This window comes from Heteronotia binoei, chromosome 8 (genome assembly GCF_032191835.1).
Source record: "Heteronotia binoei isolate CCM8104 ecotype False Entrance Well chromosome 8, APGP_CSIRO_Hbin_v1, whole genome shotgun sequence".
NCBI lineage: Eukaryota > Metazoa > Chordata > Lepidosauria > Squamata > Gekkonidae > Heteronotia > Heteronotia binoei.
Window position 1 is genome coordinate 65977764 of NC_083230.1, and position 18982 is coordinate 65996745.

At 40.6% G+C, this 18982-nt stretch overlaps 1 protein-coding gene across 2 annotated transcripts in view; it reads left to right on the forward strand.

Moving 5' to 3' along the window:
* Positions 1–62: 62 nt before the first annotated feature.
* TMTC3 (transmembrane O-mannosyltransferase targeting cadherins 3) overlaps positions 63–18982 on the forward strand; it is a 41388-nt gene continuing 22468 nt past the window's right edge. Inside the window, exons 1-8 of one of the 2 annotated variants that reach the window (XM_060245159.1) lie at positions 63–199; positions 2569–2687; positions 4511–4726; positions 7542–7760; positions 11622–11721; positions 12628–12743; positions 16225–16397; positions 17823–18075. In XM_060245159.1, coding sequence (XP_060101142.1) covers positions 2685–2687; positions 4511–4726; positions 7542–7760; positions 11622–11721; positions 12628–12743; positions 16225–16397; positions 17823–18075 — 1080 coding nt within the window. In that variant the 5' untranslated portion in view covers positions 63–199; positions 2569–2684. The remainder of the gene's footprint in view (positions 200–2568; positions 2688–4510; positions 4727–7541; positions 7761–11621; positions 11722–12627; positions 12744–16224; positions 16398–17822; positions 18076–18982) is intronic. The other variant, XM_060245160.1, reaches the window with a different exon arrangement.

Consider the following 18982-nt stretch of genomic DNA (forward strand, 5'->3'; position numbering starts at 1 on the left):
GCTTGGAATGCTGGGGTTCGGAGTCAGGGCAGTAGTTTTATCCCAACATTCTTATCGGTCTCTTTTGTGTGCGCTTGCGCAGCATGGGAGGTAGTTTCCGTTCGTTTGCTGTAGGGTTAGATTTGAGGGACTGAGATAGGGCTGAAGCGGCAACGGAATGAAACATGGCGGGGAGCGTATCAGTCTCTGACATACCCAGGTAAGCATGCGCGTGTGGGGGAATCTTAGATCAGCGCCCTGCAATAAACTGGGATTTGTGAGTGTCCTACAAAAATGATGTGGAAGGTTGGAATGAGATCTTGATGCTGCTGGGCTTCGTGCCTTTTCTAAAACGGTGAGATAAACCTGAGCCTCTTGCTTTAGAAATTTAAACGTGAGCAATTCTTCTGCCATATAATATGGCGTCACCGCACAAGCCTTTATGACTTATTAAAAGAGTGTCTGGTTATGGTCTTTTGTATCAGGCTTTTATTGTCCATGGAGCGTGCTGAGTTCTCCCATTTTGTCTTTGCAACAATCATATGAGGTAATATCCATGTAATTGTAGAGAACAAAGTAACATCTCTTGGGGAGGGACGTAAAGAAAAAGATGGGAGGTACCACTGAGGCCAGGGGTGCCGAACTCATTTGTTATAAGGGACGGATCTGACATAATTATCACTTTGTCAGGCCAGATACAGGCAAACCCAATTAGTGATAATAGTTTTTTCTCACAATACAAATATGCTTTAAATGTAAGAGCACAAACAGAGCCCTGTTGGATCAGACCACTGGTCCATCTAGTCCAGCATTCTGTCTCATGGTGGCCAACTAGTTCCTCTTAGTCTACACAATATTCCAAATGAGTCTGCCCCATAGATCTATACAGGGGCATTATAATATTTATTTATTGAATTCTATTTATATCCCGTCATTCCTGCTGAAGCAGACTCAGGGCAGCAAACAAGGCCAATAGGCAAATTAAATACATTAAAACCAGTTAAAAACCAATTACAATTACAGCATTAACAGCCAGTCTAGAGACCAGACTCTATAGTGATCAGTTCAATTTTGTCTAGACAAGATACAGGCTCAGTATGACTAGGCAGACGTGACAAATTTAGTCAAAAGCTTGGTGGAAGATCTGTCTTGCAGGCCTGCTGAACTCTAATAGATCCCACAGGGCCCTAACCTCTTCAAGGAGCTCATTCCACCAGCATGGGCCTGCAACCGAGAAGGCCCTTGCTCAAATTGCAGCCAGCCTTGCTTCTCTGGGTAAGGGATAGAGAGGTTTTGAAACCCAGAACCTAGTACTCTTTGGGGAACACGTCAGCTCTTAATATCAGCTGTTTCATATGAAGCTGCTTTATACTGAATCAGACCCTTAGTCCATCAAATTCAGTATTGTCTACTCAGACTGGCAGCGGCTCTCCAGGGTCTCAAGCTGAGGTTTTTCACACCTATTTGCCTGGACCCTTTTTTGGATTGAACTTGGGACCTTCTGCTTACCAAGCAGATGCTGAGCCACTGTCCTTCCCCTTTCATTCTCAGTTCCTTTCCTAATCATCCCTAATTTAAGAGTTTGTCTTTTTTTTTTTTTTGTGGAAGCACACTGTGCTAGAAAATAGGAGTAGCCATGTTGGGTCAGACTAATGGCCCATCCAATCCAAGACCCTGTTTCTCTGACTCGCTGGCTACAGCAATCTCTCCTCAGCCAAAGCCCAGGTGCTCTCAGGAGGTCCAACAGCAGGGCCAGAACTCTAGAAGCCCTCCCACTGTTGCCCTCCAAGCCCCAAGAATACAGAGCATCACACAGGAGGAAACGGCTACTTTCAAGAGTGGACTCCCTTGCATTAGATTTCCCCCCCACACACACACACACACCTCTAAAACATCTCTGAGCATGACTGGGCTTGGAAGGAGAAGGAAGGAGGAGGAAATGGGCTGGGGGGGGGGGAGAGACTGTCATTATGGGATCCATCTCTCCTAAGGAATGTTCATCAGCATCCAATGTTACAAGGGAGACTGCTCCCCACAACCATGCTGGTCTGAACTTGGTGGGGAGGGGGACAAGCAAAGAGGCATGGCCCTAAAGAAAGCCCCCAAAGCAACCAGCATAGCTGCCACGAGCTGTCATTGTCCAGGGTGGCATGGGGGGCATGGAGACCTGCACTTCCTTTCACTGGTATTGCAGTTGGACAGCCCTTTCTCTCAGTCCTCCTGGCATGACACAAGCTTCCCCTTCTCTCTTGGTGTGGACCAAGCTGCAGCAACAGCCAGGGACTGGTGATGAGATGAAGCGCTGAGTCCGCTGATGTTTATCCTACTGTGCTGGTTTGTCAACTCCTAGGAATGATTAGCTCTTGTTTTTAAATTGGACTGTCTTTATAACATCTGTCCCTCTACCTTCCTGTTTAAAGCTTTAAGTGTTAATGCATCTTCATGCAGTTGATGAAGTATACACTGACTCATGAAAGCTTGTGGTGGAATACATTGTTAATCTTCAAGGCACAGCTCATCCCCTGTTCAACATAAAATGTAGTATGCTTCCTAAAGGTGACTCTTTTCTCTCTCCCTTTGTAATTCTAGTAAAGATCCACAGGCATTCAGAGTTGATCAGTTATTGACATTGGTATAGAATGGAACATCATTTTAAAATGACTATTCCCAAAGTGTATGTATAAAAGAACAAATCCTACACTTGAATGGTAAGTCAAAATATTCATAAAATATGTTCATGAGACTCTGAATATAAAGATTAAAGTACTGGAGCATTGAAGCTTGCTTTCCTGATATCAGGAAACTGGAAAAAACATCTCTGTTCTACTACTGTTTTTAAAAAAATTAGACATGCCTTGGGTATTAATATCTGTTCATATGTATGCCATACTTAAAAGGCAGGCCACATGCAACCCACAATCCCAGCCATTAACTATAATGTACCTGCTGTTCTTGTTATATGTTAATTTTACATAATTCAGTGGTGGTAGATGAACTTTTTTAAAAACTCCAATATTCAATTAAATTGAGCTTTTAAAATCAATAATGAGCGATTGAGGAGAAGATAGGCATGGTTAGAGGTTTACTTTTTGTTGTGGTTGTCAACCAGGGTTACTCCATATTTACTTTACATACTGCAACACTTGCCGTAATTTAAATAAAATTAAGAAAATCTATGAAGAATTTAGGATTAGGGTTTGCGGGTAATAATTAGGCAAATGTTCATTAAAATACAAATTCCTGAAGGCTGAAAAATTAGTCCAGCTCTTCAATTTTGGGATATATCCTAGCAACAGAAAATTTGTCAAGGCATGGATTAAACTATGGTTAAGAATCCAGTTATGGAGGATAATAATTTGTCTTTTAAGTCACTTGCATTTGGAATCCATGGCTATTTGAAACTAGCTGATGTCTTCAATATTTTCAGTGTGCTACACAAGGGTTGGTGGGGAGATAATATGCAGGCCTGGCAATTAACTGGGTTTGTGTCTATCACAGACTCCCAATTTCTGTAACATCTGAATTGTGCCTAGATAATTGTGAAGACAAAGCTTTTGTCAATTCTCACTGCAATGTCATGAAGCAGGACACTGTGTTTCTTGTTGCAGTGTAGAAGTAATCTGTCCCAAACCCAACATATGTTAAATTAGTGGTTTCAATCCAGAGCTCCTGGTTGCAGGTCCACTGCTACCCATCCTGTGCCATTTGTTTCTCAGGATTCATTTTTGTAGCTTCTGTACCACACATAAAACAACACTGATAAAAGATCAGGTGAGACTACTTTTGAATTGTAGAAGAATTAAGTATGTGAGAAAATAAAACAGAGTTGGATGGAAATACCATTCCTTTTATTTTTTTTTAACTGGGGATTGTGAAGTTTAAAAGGGCGCTAAATCAATTCATGGAGGGTAGGTCTATTAACATCTCTTATGTGTTAAATGAAACCTTAATGATGAGAAGAAGTATCCTCTGAGCACTGATGGTGCTGGGAGTAGCAGCAGGGGGAGTCTGTTGCCTTAATTTTATTTATTTACTTCATTTATACTCCACCTTTCTTTCCAGTGAGGATCCAAAGTGACTTACATAGTTTTCCTTTTTTCCCTTTTATCCTCACAACTATCTTGTGAGGTAGGTTAGACAGTGTGTGTGTAATTGGCCCAAGGTCACCCAGCAAGCTTCCATGGCAGAGTGGGGATCTGAACTTAGCTTTCCCAGATGTGATTACTGCACCATGCTGACTTCCCGCTTTTGACCTTCTTGCAGGGATCTAGTTTACCATTATGGGAAAGTGAATGCCAAACTAGATAAATCCTTTGTCTGAGCAAGCAGAGCTTCTCTTGTGTGTCATAACTTGTTTGGCAAGAGCTTTGTGGTTTATAGTAATAGTAAGAGCCCGCAACAGGGGAGGGCGGGATACAAATCTAATAAAATAAAATAAACAAGTAAATTATTACTTTAAATTAATGTTGATTGCAGTTGTGGCTTCTGCTGATGCGAGATTTTTAAATCATGTTGGATTTTTATTTTTCAGTTACAGTGTGTGAATACTCTGGAAAAGATGGCTTCTGTTAGCCCAAAAGAAGTTGCACTGATAATTGGAGTGGTGACAGCTTGCTATTGGAATAGTCTGTTCTGTGGTTTTGTTTTTGATGATGTTTCAGCCATTTTGGACAACAAAGACTTGCATCCCTCAACTCCTTTTAAAAACCTCTTTTTGAATGACTTCTGGGGGACTCCTATGTCTGAGGTACTACCCCTTTTGTGGAAACTCTAACTGCTTTTCTAAAACAAAAAAAAGTCTCAGGGAAGTAGTTGATACATAGTCTCAACATGCAAATGTAAAACGCCCACAGTGGCAGCTTGTTATGTCTGTTCAGAATATGGAACACATATTAATCTGATGTACCAAACCATTCGTTTATTAAGATCAGCGTTGGCTACTTGGACTAGCAGAAACTCTCCAGGGTCTCAGGTGGAAGTCTTTCACATTATCTACTGCTCAGTCCTTTTAATTGGAATGCCAGGGATTGAACCTGGGACTTTTTGCATGCAAAGTAAATGCTCTACCATTGCAACATGGCACCTCTTAATCTTTGAAATTCTTAAGTGTCCATGTAATGTTATTCATTTATTGGGCTTTTGTCCAGTTTGGTTTGGCTGTTCGGGGCCATTTTTGGCTGTTCGGGGCTGTTCAGGGCCCCTAACAGTTGAGTAGCATGGGATTCGCAGCTGAGCTATTAGATTTAAATGGCTTCAAGCCATTTCACCAGTCAGTTTTGATTCCCCCCACTTAAAAGCAGGGGAAAGCAAAATGGACCAGTGAAATGGGTTTCACCTCACTGGCCCACCTCTCTGTTAGGTTGAAATGGCTGCCAGCCATTTCAACCTCACATCTGATGGGCGAACCCATCCTGCTAGTAGGTTGAAGCAGGGCTTTTTTTTTTTTTAAAGCAGGAACGCACAGGAACACAGTTCCAGCTTGCTTGGTGTCAGGGGGTGTGACCTAGCACGCAAATGAGTTCCTGCTGGCCTAGCATGCAAATGAGTTCCTGCTGGGATTTTCTACAAAAAAAGCCCTGGGTTGAAGTAACTGCAAGCCATATCAACGTAATGGTGGGGTGTGTCCACCAGTCAGCTGTTAAGTTTAAATATCTGTGAGCCATTATACCTGTTGGTTTTGCTCCCCACCACACTTCAAAGCAGGTGGAAGGCAAACAGATGGGTTCAATGGCTGCCAACTTTTTCTGGGCAGTCCCCCCCCCCCACTTCCTCCCAGCCATGGTGAGCCGTGGCCAAGAGAACGGGGAAATTGAATTCACTGGACCAGCTTGGTTCAGGTGAGGGCCTTTTGGCTTGGTTTGTGGTTCAGTTCAGTAGCAGCCCTGATCCAGGTTTTTAAGGATCATTCCCATCCCTTATATTTAATGTCCTGTTGATATTTTGATCAGGCAAAAATACTATGGGTGCATCAGAAGCTCTGCAGGATGTGAAAGAATCTCCCCAGACCATTCTCAGGTCTTCTGCACATGCTAGCGAACTTTTGAGGAAGGATTTGTGTTATATTGGGATTTAGGGCAGGAAGCGCTTTACCTGTTCCCAAACTTAATGCAACATTAAAAACAAAACTATTCAAAATTCCTTGTAATTTGCAAAGAACTTGCAGAAGGAGAGCTTTTGTGGGTATCCTTACTGGGGCAGAGTTCACTTGAGGCACTTGCCCTTTCTGATTTGTTCTGCAGACTAGGGATGGGCATGAACCTGTAAAACCTGGTGTGGGGTGGCCGAATGGCCCCTACCTGAACTGAGCCAGTCTAGTGAGTTCAGTTCTCCTTTTCTCCCAGCCGCTGGCAGCTATGTAACCCATCCATTTCACTTTCCTTGACCCACTGTTAGAATTAAATGGCTGGCAGCCATTTCAACCTAATAGCAGGATGGGTTCGCCTGTCAACTATGAAATTAAAATACCTGGTAGCCATTAAACCACATAGCTCAGCTACAGACCCCATTCTATGGGTATGCATTTAACATTAACTGAACCCAATAAATACCCCAAAATAACTTATTGCTATTTTTTAGGTATTTTTTAAGGTATTAATTCAGCTGAATACACGTCAAAGAATCTGATTAAGCTACGGATATAGCTGAGCCCAAATAAAAGCTGATTTCCCGTCCCCCCCCCCCCCATTTTTATTTGGGTTAGCTATCCTAAGAAGAGGTTCAGCTGGGGTGGCCGGAGCTGAGAGCTTCATGCCACCTCAGCTGGTGGGCTCCTCAAGCCAGGTTGGGGAGCGGTGGGGAGAGACCTCCCCATGTCATACATCTCCCGAGGGCAGCTTCTCCTGCCCCCCAGTTTAAATCACTGGGCAGGAGAAAGCTCTCAGCCAGGTCAGTGTGTGGTGGCAGGAGACCTCCCCACTGCTCAGAGATCCTGAGGGCAGCTTCTCCTGCCTGGTGGTTTAAATTGCTGAGCAGCAGAAGGCTCCCAGCCAGGGCTGTGTGCAGCAGGGACAGCCCTCCCTGCCTCACGCAGGTCCTGGGGCCAGGTTCTCCTGCTCTGTGGTTTAAGCTGCCAAGCAAGAGAGTCCCAGACAGGTCTGCATGCTGAAAAATTTGGCAATCCAAAATATTTTCCAAATTCCAGTATTATATGATTCAGGAATATCGAGAAATACTGTTTGTTTGTTTGTTTTTGTTCAGTATACCAAAACCTGAAAAATACTGAATCACTCAGCTATTAGGTTTAAATGGCCCGAAGCAGCTGAACCAGACAAAAGTCTGGTAAATGTTTGGGGAAGGCTCCTTCCCTGAACAACTGGTCCAAGTTTGTGTCAAATTTTGGCTCATAAACTGGTTCGTGCTCATCCCTAATGCAGGCTTATGAATTCTAGAATTCAGCAAACCCATTTCTGAGTTCCAAGCAGGATTATGGAATTTTCTTCAAGAAAAAAATTAAGTTTTTTGTGCCCTGATTGGTTTTTGGATTGTTTTATAAATTATTGATTGACTGATGCAAACCACTTATATATTTGATTCTTATGGGTTTGTGTGTGTGTGTGTTTTAGGAGAGGAGTCATAAATCATATCGGCCACTCACTGTTCTCACCTTCCGTTTGAACTACTGGTTCAGTGAATTAAATGCTGTCTCCTACCACCTTCTGAATGTCATCTTCCATGCAGTTGTTTGTGTAGTTTTCCTTAAGATCTGTAAGCTTTTCTTGGACAGCAGAAGCAGTGTGGTTGCATCCCTGCTGTTTGCAGTACATCCAATACATACTGAAGCTGTAAGTAATCCTGAAAAGGCTGTCTTGATTCATGCTACAGTTGTTAAAGACATAGTCATGAAACAAAGGGCTTAAATGTCCTATGGGTTAGGAGTGGCATGAAATGGTTAGGAGTGGGATGAATGTGTTCCTTTAATTAGTCTTAGAAGGGACTGGTAATCTTAAGGTAAAAGTTATGCATTTTAACAGATTTAATTACAAACTTCCTTACCTAGAAACACTGTCATATTATGGCCTACATAAAATGACTGCTTATAGTTACTATCTAGCATGTCAGACCGTTACTCTATGATAAAGCATAGATGCATCTGTAACTTTTGTAAGAATTTTGTGACATATTTTGTGGAGATGGCCTAGAGGTGGAATAAAATATTCTAATGAATCAGCCATATTGAAGTCTGCAAGATAAGTAAATTAGCATAGAGCTTTAATGGTGAAATTAAAATAAAAGTCAACGTATGGCTGATCAATGATAGACATGAAGGCTTGTCACGGTCAAGCTCTGAATCATATATTTGTTCCCTTGTTACAGTTTTAGTATGTGTGGCACCTGCACCTGTGAAACATGTAACGTAACCCTTACTGCTCTGATAGCATTTGTTCTTGGCAATTTATATAGACAAATACTGAAGTAATTATATATCTGACCTGGATGAGCAGATTAGCCAGATCTTGTCAGATCTTGAAAATTGAGCAGGGTCAGCCCTAGTTAGTATTTGAATAAGAACATAAGAGAAGTCATGTTGGATCAGGCCAATGGCCCATCCAGTCTAACACTGTGTCACACAGTGGCCTATATATATATACATACACATACACATACACACTGTGGCTAATAGCCACTGATGGACCTCTGCTCCATATTTTTATCCAATCCCCTCTTGAAGCTGGCTATGCTTGTAGCTGCCACCACCTCCTGTAGCAGTGAATTCCACATGTTAATCACCCTTTGGGTGAAGAAGTACTTCCTTTTATCCGTTTTAACCTGACTGCTCAGCAATTTCATTGAATGCCCACGAGTTCTTGTATTGTGAGAAAGGGAGAAAAGGACTTCTTTTTCTACTTTCTCCATCCCATGCATAATCTTGTAAACCTTTATCATGTCACCCCGCAGTCGACGTTTCTCTGAGAAAGAGACCATCAAGGAATTCTAGATCACTGTGCAGAAGAAGGCAGTGGTAAACCACCTCTGTTAGTCACTTGTCATAAAAACCATTTGGTGTCGCCATAAATCAGCTGCAACTTGACGTCACTTTACATGCACAACAGCAACAATCCTAGAACAAAGCAGGAATAATAATAATAATAATACTTTTTATTTATATCCCGCCCTCCCTGCCAAAGCAGGCTCAGGGCGGCTCACAACGTATTAGTTCAATATAATACAATACAATAAAATCATATAATTCAATAAATACTACATTATAAAACCATCATTTAAATCGACATTCTAATTAAAATTACCAGTTATGGTGCTAAATTACAGGTTTTTAATAAATTGATGGCGGAATCAAGTTTCACCTTTAAGACCAAACAATTTTTATTCAGAACGTAAGCTTTCATGCGCTCTCTTAAGCACACTTCATCAGACGAGGGGATCAGGAATTATGAGCTGAAATACAAGCAATCTGGCAAACTAACTGGTCACATAGAACAGTGTGGCTAGGCCATTTGGTCTGGATAGCCATAAAAGGTAATAAAATTCTCTGCCAAATGGTGTTTTTGCAAATCTAGGTGAATCACAAAAGGACATGTATATCCAGCTTGTAGTCCACCCAATCAACTTATCAACATCAATCTATACATATTAAACATCATTCTAGTCTGCCATTAGAAAACAAGAATACATAAAATGAAAATGGGTTGAGTATATGTAACGAGATAAATAGCCAATATCCCTTATTTGAGTATGTCAACATAAAAGATGATGATGATGATATTGGATTTATATCCCACCCTCCACTCTGAAGAGTCTCAGAGCGGCTCACAATCTCCTTTACCTTCCCCCCCCCACAACATACACCCTGTGAGGTGGGTGGGGCTGGAGAAAGCTCTCACAGCAGCTGCCCTTTCAAGGACAACCTCTGCCAGAACTATGGCTGACCCAAGGCCATGCCAGCAGGTGCAAGTGGAGGAGTGGGGAATCAAACCCGGTTCTCCCAGATAAGAGTCCACACACTTAACCACTACACCAAACTGGCTCTCCATTCTGTTTTTGAAGTTCCTTTGCAGTAAAACAGCTACCTTGAGGAGAGAAATTGCTAAATTACAAATTATTATGAAACTTGGAACAAACACCTCTCCAGGGCTGAACAGGGATATTGGCTTTTTATCTCATTACATATGCCTAACCCACTCTCAGTGAGTATAGCTATACATCCACAGTATTCCAAGGTATTTCTCTTGTATGTATCAGAATAATGTTTTATATTGACATACTCAAATAAGGGATATTGGCTATTTAGAGTGTTGGACTGGATAGGCCATTGACCTGATCCAACATGGCTTCTCTTATTACATATACTCAACCCATTTTCATTTTATGTATTTTTGTTTTCTAATGGCAGACTAGAATGATGTTTAATATGTGTAGATTGATGTCGATAAGTTGATTGGGTGAATTACAAGTTGGATATACATGCTCTTTTGTGATTCACCTAGATTTGCAAAAACACCATTTGGCAGAGAATTTTATTACCTTTTATGGCTATCAGACCAAATGGCCTAGCCACACTGTTTTATGTGACCAGTTAGTTTGCCAGACTGCTTGTATTTCAGCTCACAATACCTGATCCCCTCGTCTGATGAAGTGTGCTTAAGAGAGCGCATGGAAGCTTATGTTCTGAATAAAAATTGGCTGGTCTTAAAGGTACAACTTGATTCCCGCTTTGTTCTACTGCTTCAAACCAACATTGCTGCCCACTTGGATCTAGCAACAATCCTAATTAGAAAAGATGTACTTCCATATGTCAGCCACATGGAGGCACTCTAATTCTTTTCTTGTATTTTATTAACTTTTTCAAAACAGTAAAAGTTCATTGCTTTCAAACTTTCTGAATTTGCTTTGGTTCTTCATTTAGTGCAGGTGGAACAAAAATAATAGTTCTATCCTGTACTGTTTGTTCCTTTATTTATTTATTTAATAGAATTTCTATCCTGCCCATTTTGCCAAGGAAGTATCAGGGCAGGTTAGACATAATACAGTATCCATAAAAACATAAAATTTACCACTGTAAACAATATACAATATGCAGTTTTTAAAACGAGATGGCGGTATCTCCCTGAGTCTGCACTAACATTCTAATTTCAGTTCTGTTCATAATAGCATAATTCCATATGAGTAACTGGTGAACAGGTCTAGGCCAATTTGCAGCAGGGGGAACCAATCATATTATATGTCCATGACTTCAGCTAAAATAATTTATTTTATTTATTTAATAATTTATTGTGATTTTACTGTAATAATGTAATTTTATGTTGTTTTAATTGATGTTAGCCACCCTGAGCCTGTCAGGGGAGGGCAGGATATAAATATAATAAAATAAATAAATAAAAGCCTGGGAGAAGAACTCCATCTTACAGGCCCTGCAGAGCTCTAATAGGTCCCGCAAGGCCATGATCTCCATGGGGAGCTCATTCTTCCAGGTCAGAACCAGAGCCAAAAACACCCTGGCTCTCGTCGAGGCTGAATGGGCCTCTTTTGGACCAGGGACTGCCAGTTGACATTGGTCAGCTGATCTTAAGGCCCTTCATGGAACTATGGGGAGAGGTGGTCCTGTTGGTGCCTGGCGGAACTGACACATCACAGGCTTAGAATCCTAATCTAAGTTATTAAATTACATGGTTTTGTCTTTTGTTTAGGTGACTGGGGTAGTGGGCAGAGCAGAGCTGCTTTCATCTGTCTTTTTCCTTGCTGCATTTTTGTCATATACCAGATCAAAAGGACTAGAAAACACTATTGGTAAATACTTGTTGTTGTTTTTTCATTATGAGTAAGATAATCATACTTTGTAAGAGCAAGTAAGTACACAAGTCCAAAATATCTAAACGGCCCTGTTGCTTGTTCATCCATAATGCACTTTTCTTCAGATGGCTGTTGAGTCTTAATAATGCAGTCCTGCAGTTTCCTTAAATACAGGAGTAGTGCTCTTGCAGCACACCAGATTAACAAATGTGTGTGTTTGTTAGAAGCTTTATGCCGTAAGAAATATTAATCTTTAATGTCCTGCAATTGTCTTTCTGAATCTATGTGTCCTGTTCATGGGTTGCCACCAGCAGGGATTCCTAATTCAATTCCGCAATGCTCATACTCCTCCAGAGAAAGTCTGATGTTTGCCTTTCACAGGCTGGCAGATTCATATGGGAAATTTGAGGTCACTTAAAGCTTTATAGGTACAGAAGTGTTTTGGAAGCCAGTACACCTTTTAAATAACTGGCATAATATGACCTCTCTAACTTGGCCAGCTAGTAACCTAGCCTCTCAATTTGGTACTTGTTGGAACTTGTGGATTAGAGGAGGTCCCCTGAAGAGAGCTTTGCAGTACTTAAGCTGGCCTTTATAGCTACATTCAAAAACTTCATAACCTGTATAAGAGAACTGTGTACTGTACATTAGAAGATTTTTGAAATCTGAAGCAAAATTGGAAACAGTTGCATTATTATGGAAACAGAATGCTAGATCAGTCATGATCAATGCAGCTGGCAAAATGAGTTTGTTCAGCATTTTCAGTGTGTAAAAGATAGAGAAAATTGACAGTAGCTCTCAATTCATTCTGTGTTTCCAGTCAGCCTCTCAGTACTTAGAGATCATAAATTCTCTTTCTTTAATTTTAGGAAGGCTAACAATTTCTGTGTCTCATTATTGCAGTGTGGACTCCCATTGCACTGACTGTGTTTTTGGTGGCTGTTGCTACATTATGTAAGGAACAAGGAATAACAGTAGTGGGAATATGTTGTGTCTACGAAGTATTTATGGCTCAAGGGGTAAGGAACTTCTGAAACCCATTTCTAAAATCCTTGGTTATATCCTGAACTTATGAGATACCATTAGCTTAAATTTGTTTATCTTGGCTATGTTTTCTTGTTATTTGATTATAAGCTATGTTCACATGATCATTTGTAGTATTTCATCAGTATGTATGGATAAGTAATTTTGCCTTCAAAATATTCAGTGGCCCTCTATAACTGAAAGAGATGTCCATCTCTCTGTGCCAGAGCAGACCTATTCAAAAAACATCAAACTTGTTTGGCTTATATTATTCAGTGTACCACACTCATTTGCCAGTGATGGTCATTGTACACTAGTTCTTAAGCTGTTGTCCAAGGACTGAAAAAGGTATGTGAGGCATTTGAGGAGGCCCATAAATTCACAATGATGATATCTTTTCCAGAGCAATGAAGGCCATAATAAAATCTAGCTCCTGCTAGTAGGGATAGGCATGAACCATTTCATGAGCTGAAGTTCGGCACAAACTTGACCCAGTTTGAAGCCCTAAAACTGATGTTCAGGGAAGGCGCTTTCCCTGAACATTTCCCAGATTTTTGTCCAGTTCAGCTGTTTAGGACATTTAAACCAAACAGCTGAGCAGCACAGGTCTATAGCTGACCTGTTACGTTTAAATGGCTCACAGCCATTTCACCGGTCAGTTTTGCTTCCCCCCACTTCGAAGCAGGAGAAAAGCAAAATGGATGGGTTAAATGGCTGCCAGCCATTTAACCCTTCCCAGGTAGTCTCCCCCTCCCTCCCTTCCACAGCTTGCTGTAGCCAGGAGGAAGGGGACCCAAACTGGCTGATTCAGGAATTTTTGGTTCAGTTCAGAGTTTGGTTCAGGACCTGCCCTGAACACCAAACCAGAATTTTTAGCTTCATGTGCATCTCAATTCCTATCCATTTTGCCTTTTCCCCACACAACTACAAAGATGCATAGAAGCAGTTCAGTTTTTGTTGGAAGCCATTCAAATTGCCTTCCGTATGTTTGCCAAAATTTGGTGGTCCACAGCCAAACCAGAATCTTGGCAAATAACTTCCATTCCAATAATTTACTCTGTTCTTGTTAGCATAATTCCACCCATATCCTAAGCCTGGCTTCACTTTGGAGTGTTTGAGAGGACCGGATGGAGGAGACAGGCTCATGACTTCCTGAGACATGAGATTCTAAGTCTTTAATAATAATTCATTAGTGTGTGCACTGTGAAAAGCAGACAAGGAAGCCACGTTCATGTAGACATCCAAGCAAGCTACCAATACAAATGTTTTCAATTAAACTTGGTTTAATTGAGACTTGGTTTTAATCAAAGTTTAAAAGCTATAATAGTGGCAAGGAGATGCACAAAAATAATTTTCCTTTAAGGTTCTTAAAGTTAAATTGGAAAATATGCCTTCTCTTGAATGGCTTCTTGTAGCCTGTGGTGCATTGCTTCTCTGGAAAAGTGTCATTTAAACAGTTCATGTATTCTAATATATTTTAAAAGCCGTTGCATGTCCTTCATGTTAGCACTTTCAGCAGCAATCGGATGGATACAATGTAAGAGTTTATGCATTGCGTCCTACCATTCCTATTATAGCTTGGTCATATGTATGCTTGCTGAGAAGTTAAAACACATACAGCATGCCTAGGACTGAAACCACAGTTATGTTAATAGATAATTTGGAAAATGGCACACTATTAGCAAACTGAATGTGTGGTGAAGGTTGGTATGTCAATCAAATATTGTTAGTTGTGGCTACTTATCTGCCCATGGTCAGATAACTGTCTAATGCCAATAATGTCCCTGTGAAAGTAGCAGTTTTCCTTTTTAATTTCATGATGGTATGAGTAGTTAGCAAGGGCAGGCTTGAAGAGCCCTACAGTAACCACTTTTCATACTATCTTTTATATAACTTCAGGCATATCCAAATATGAACACAATGATCTTTGGTACTGTCTAGGGCTGCCTCTAGCCCCCATCTTGAAGAACTGTACAGGTTGATATATCCACCTTTTAGAAACTAACTTTTGCTTTTTAATAGCTGCCTATGTAGTCAATTTTAATTTTATTTTATTGGAAATTGTAGGATGACTTCTGGCATTCCATGGTAAAAACCAGTTCACTGATCAGTGAATTGTTCACATCTATAGAAAATCATCGTAACATTGTTAAAGCAGGCAATAGTTCGTTAACTTTTTTTAAGGTTTATTTTGAAACTATGAAATGAACTGATTTTTATAATAGGTGTTAAACTTGGGTTAAAATGTCTTTGTTATGATGAAGTTAATGGTTAAAAATATTTGACTGGTCCATTCACCAAATCTTTTTTTACTAGTCATAGGGTCAGCCTTAGGTTACAAATCAGCAGCCCTCTGAAAAATAAAAAGGTTCTTTGTGCTATTCAAAATGTATGGCATATAACTGGTTTAATCCACAGAGCGATAAGCACTTTTATCCATTGGACCATGAATTTCAGTGAGAAATGTTTAAAGCAAAGATGTGGGATGGATCAGGTCTACCCAGCATTCTTATCTGGCCCATGAGCAGCCACCTCCCTCCTCCTCCTCCCTGCTGGTGCTCTGCTCCACAACCACTGAGCTCCCAGCTCTTTTCCTCCCCGACCACAGTTACTCTGCTTCTTTTTATTCTTCCCCCTCTGATCACATTCCCCTCTCTCTTCCCCATCTCTGGCTGCCTTCCCATCTCAGCTTCCAACCCAAGGCATGGGTGGCTGATTGGGCAAAGGCAGGGCCCAAGGCAGCCCTGGTTTAAAATGTCATTCAGCAGTCACACGGGTTATTCATTATTGAGTTGTGTGTACACTGATGACTACATGTGTTTGCTTTTATCTTGAAGTAAATTTGAAGATAAAAAAAGATATGATTTCGTTGTCCTTTATAAGACAACAGTGACAAATTTTGTTATGCTGGATTTTGCTGAGAAAACATGTTCCAGCTTTTCTGATTTTTTTATCTCTCAGCGTAAAACTGTTGTTCAACCCATCATTTTTATTGTTCTAAAGTGACAAAGATATCCTTAAATTTGACAGTGGCTAAAGTTGCTGTCCATAACTGCTGTTGTACTGCCCTGACGCGTGCTGTGCCGGCAACAGAATTCTTGCAAAGCAGAGATATGTGTGGAATCAAGAATATCACATGGCCTTTAGTTGCATAATCTCTGTCAGAACTGTTTTGAGTGGCTGGTGCTGCTATAATGTTTGCAAAGCAGCCAGGATTCGTATAAAAGATTCTGCCATTCATTCAAATTTATTCACTATACTTACTTTATGCTGTCTCACATTGGTTTCATCTGGGTTGTATTGATTTTATCTTATTGTGTGGTGCTTTGGGAATGCAGAATTAAAAAGTGGCCTGTGAATTGAAGAAAAAATAAATCAATCTTGGTAATGTGTAGATTTTAGCTGTTAGTACAGTGTACTGAGTGGTGATTAAAGATGTGCTTTCTTCTAAAACTAAACCTTGTTTTCTCTCTTTAGTACACCTTGCCTATTCTATGGGATACAGTATTACAGATTCTCCAAGGCAAAGGAAGCATTCCTTACTGTATGCTTCAAATGCTGTTGAAACTAATTGTTCTGATGTTTAGCACACTACTGCTTGTTGTGATCAGAGTCCAAGTTATACAGTCACAACTGCCAGTGTTTACAAGGTAAAACCCTGTACTGAATGGTATAAAATTCTTCTAAAACATTAGGTTTGCTGATAGGCAATAGAATTGCCTATAAGATATCTACGACTTGGATTTATTGCAATGTTCTGCTATACTACTGTGAAAAACGTCTCTGAAAATAAATATTCTTCTGCATTAAATAAAAGGAATTTCAGTGCCATACTATGGTGGCAAAAAACTAGCTATAAGAAAAGCCAGATTGAATAAAAAGTCTGCATTAAAGAGACTTATTAGTATACTAACAATAATTTTATTATTCCGCTTTAAAATATGATTTTGTCTGTTCTTGGTGGAAGGCATATACACATAAATATCAAACAGGACAGTAGGAAAGGAGATGCCTAAAGAAGTTTGTGTGCCCTGCACTTAACTTTAAAGTTGAACAAAGCAGGAGTCAAGTGGCACCTTTAGGACCAACCAATTTTTTATTTAGAACGTAAGCTTTCGTGTGCTCTTAAGCACACTTCATCAGAAGAGGAATCCAGAAGAGGAATCCCTTTCTCACAATACAAGAACTTGTGGGCATTCAATGAAATTGCTGAGCAGTCAGGTTAGAACTTATAAAAGGAAGTACTTCTTCACCCAAAGGATGACTAACATGTGGAATTCACTGCCACAGGAGGTGGTGGCGGCTACAAGCATAGACAGCTTCAAGAGGGGAATGGATAAGCATATGGAGCAGAGGTCCATCAGTGGCTATTAGACGCAGTGTATTGTTGGAACTCTTTCTGGGGCAGTGATGCTATGTATTCTTGTGCTTGGGGGCAGGGAGAGCACAGTGGAAGGGCTTCTAGCCCCACTGGTGGACCTCTTGATGGCACTTGGTTTTTTTAGCCATTGTGTGACACAGAGTATTGGACTGGATGGGCCATTGGCCTGATCCAACATGACTTCTCTTATGTTCTTATGTTCAACAGCTATGCAATAAAATTTTACTATTTTGTTTTAGTATGCCAAGGATTCCCTTGATGTTCAGCAATTCACCAGGAACAGAGATTTCAAACTGCACAGATTTTTTGCATTTTTTTAACATTCTCATCTTAGAGAGCCAGTTTGGTGTAGTGGTTAAGTGCACAGACTCATATCTGGGAGAACCAGGTTTGATTCCCCACTCCTCCACTTGCAGCTACTGGAATGGCCTTGGGTCAGCCATAGCTATCACAGAGGTTGTCCTTGAAAGGGCAGCTTCTGGGAAAGCTCTCTCAGCCGCGCCCACCTCACAGGGTGTCTGTTGTGGGGGAGGAAGGTAAAGGAGATTGTGAGCTACTCTGAGTGGAGGGCGGGATATAAATCCAATGTCGTCTTAAATTCCTGTGTCTGGAAATCAAAATCTGCTGCTGCAGTTTCATGGAATTGCCTTTTAGAGGGTTTGGAGTGATTGTGTATGTTTTTGTTTTAATTTAGGTTTGATAATCCAGCTGCTGTAAGCCCCTTTCCTGCAAGGCAGCTCACTTTCAACTACCTCCTCCCTGTAAATGCTTGGTTGCTTCTAAATCCTTCAGAACTGTGTTGCGATTGGACAATGGGCACCATACCACTTGTAGAGACTCTTCTGGATGTAAGAAATATTGCTACAATCACCTTCTTCTGTTTTTTGGGATCTTTGCTCATGTTCAGCCTCTGGTATCCTGGGGATTCCTCTAAGACTGTACTGATGGTAAGAAATACGCTCCTTGTGCTTAACCTGAAACATCTAACAAGAACAGTGTTTTACTGTGCACTAGAATTGTGCTATAAGAACAGAGACTGTAGCCAACAATAACATAAGCAAACTATCTTGACCAGCTTTGCTAATAAGTATTTTGAGTATAGTCACACTGTCCATGCTCCACTGCTCATCCTGTCTCTATGCTGCTGCTGCTTTATGTGAAAGAAAGAAGACATTCCCCTGGTATGCTGGCCAGGCAAGCTGTCACAGCAGAGTTTTCTGTTTCCCTTCTAGTAGTAGAATACATTCTTTACAGCTAGAAAAGAGACCGCTCCATATGCAGACAATGTAACATAGGCCTGTATTTAAAAGACCAGGGCTATGGAGGCTGTACATAAGATTCACTTTGCTTCCTCTCTAGCCTTTGAGGAACCAAAGCATATTAAGGCCAGAATGAGATGTATGTATGTAGCTGTAATAGTGCAGTGCTATGTAAACACAATCAGTTAAATGGCAGTTGTGCATATGATGCAGCCATTGGAGACTTACCTAACTGGAGGTAGTTGTGGGGTTTTTTTACAGTAAAGCATAAGATGTGTTTGAAATGCCCTGAAAAGATGGACTGTCTCATAAAGTTGTCATATAAGAAAGATAAGCTATAATTTATTTCTTTTAAAATACTGCACAGATTAGATTAGCAGGTTTAGGCTCACTATTTAGAAATACTGAGCTTTGATCATTTGCTTGATTTAGAGAGAAAAACAAATATCAGAAAGGAAAATAAGTGCCAAATTCTTTGATCTGATATTTTCAGTTTATAGTTTTCCTATTAAGATGTCTGGTGTTTTCATTCAGTATGTTTCTCCCATTACATGAAGGATCCGTTTTTATAATGGAACCTTTTTACAGGCTTCTG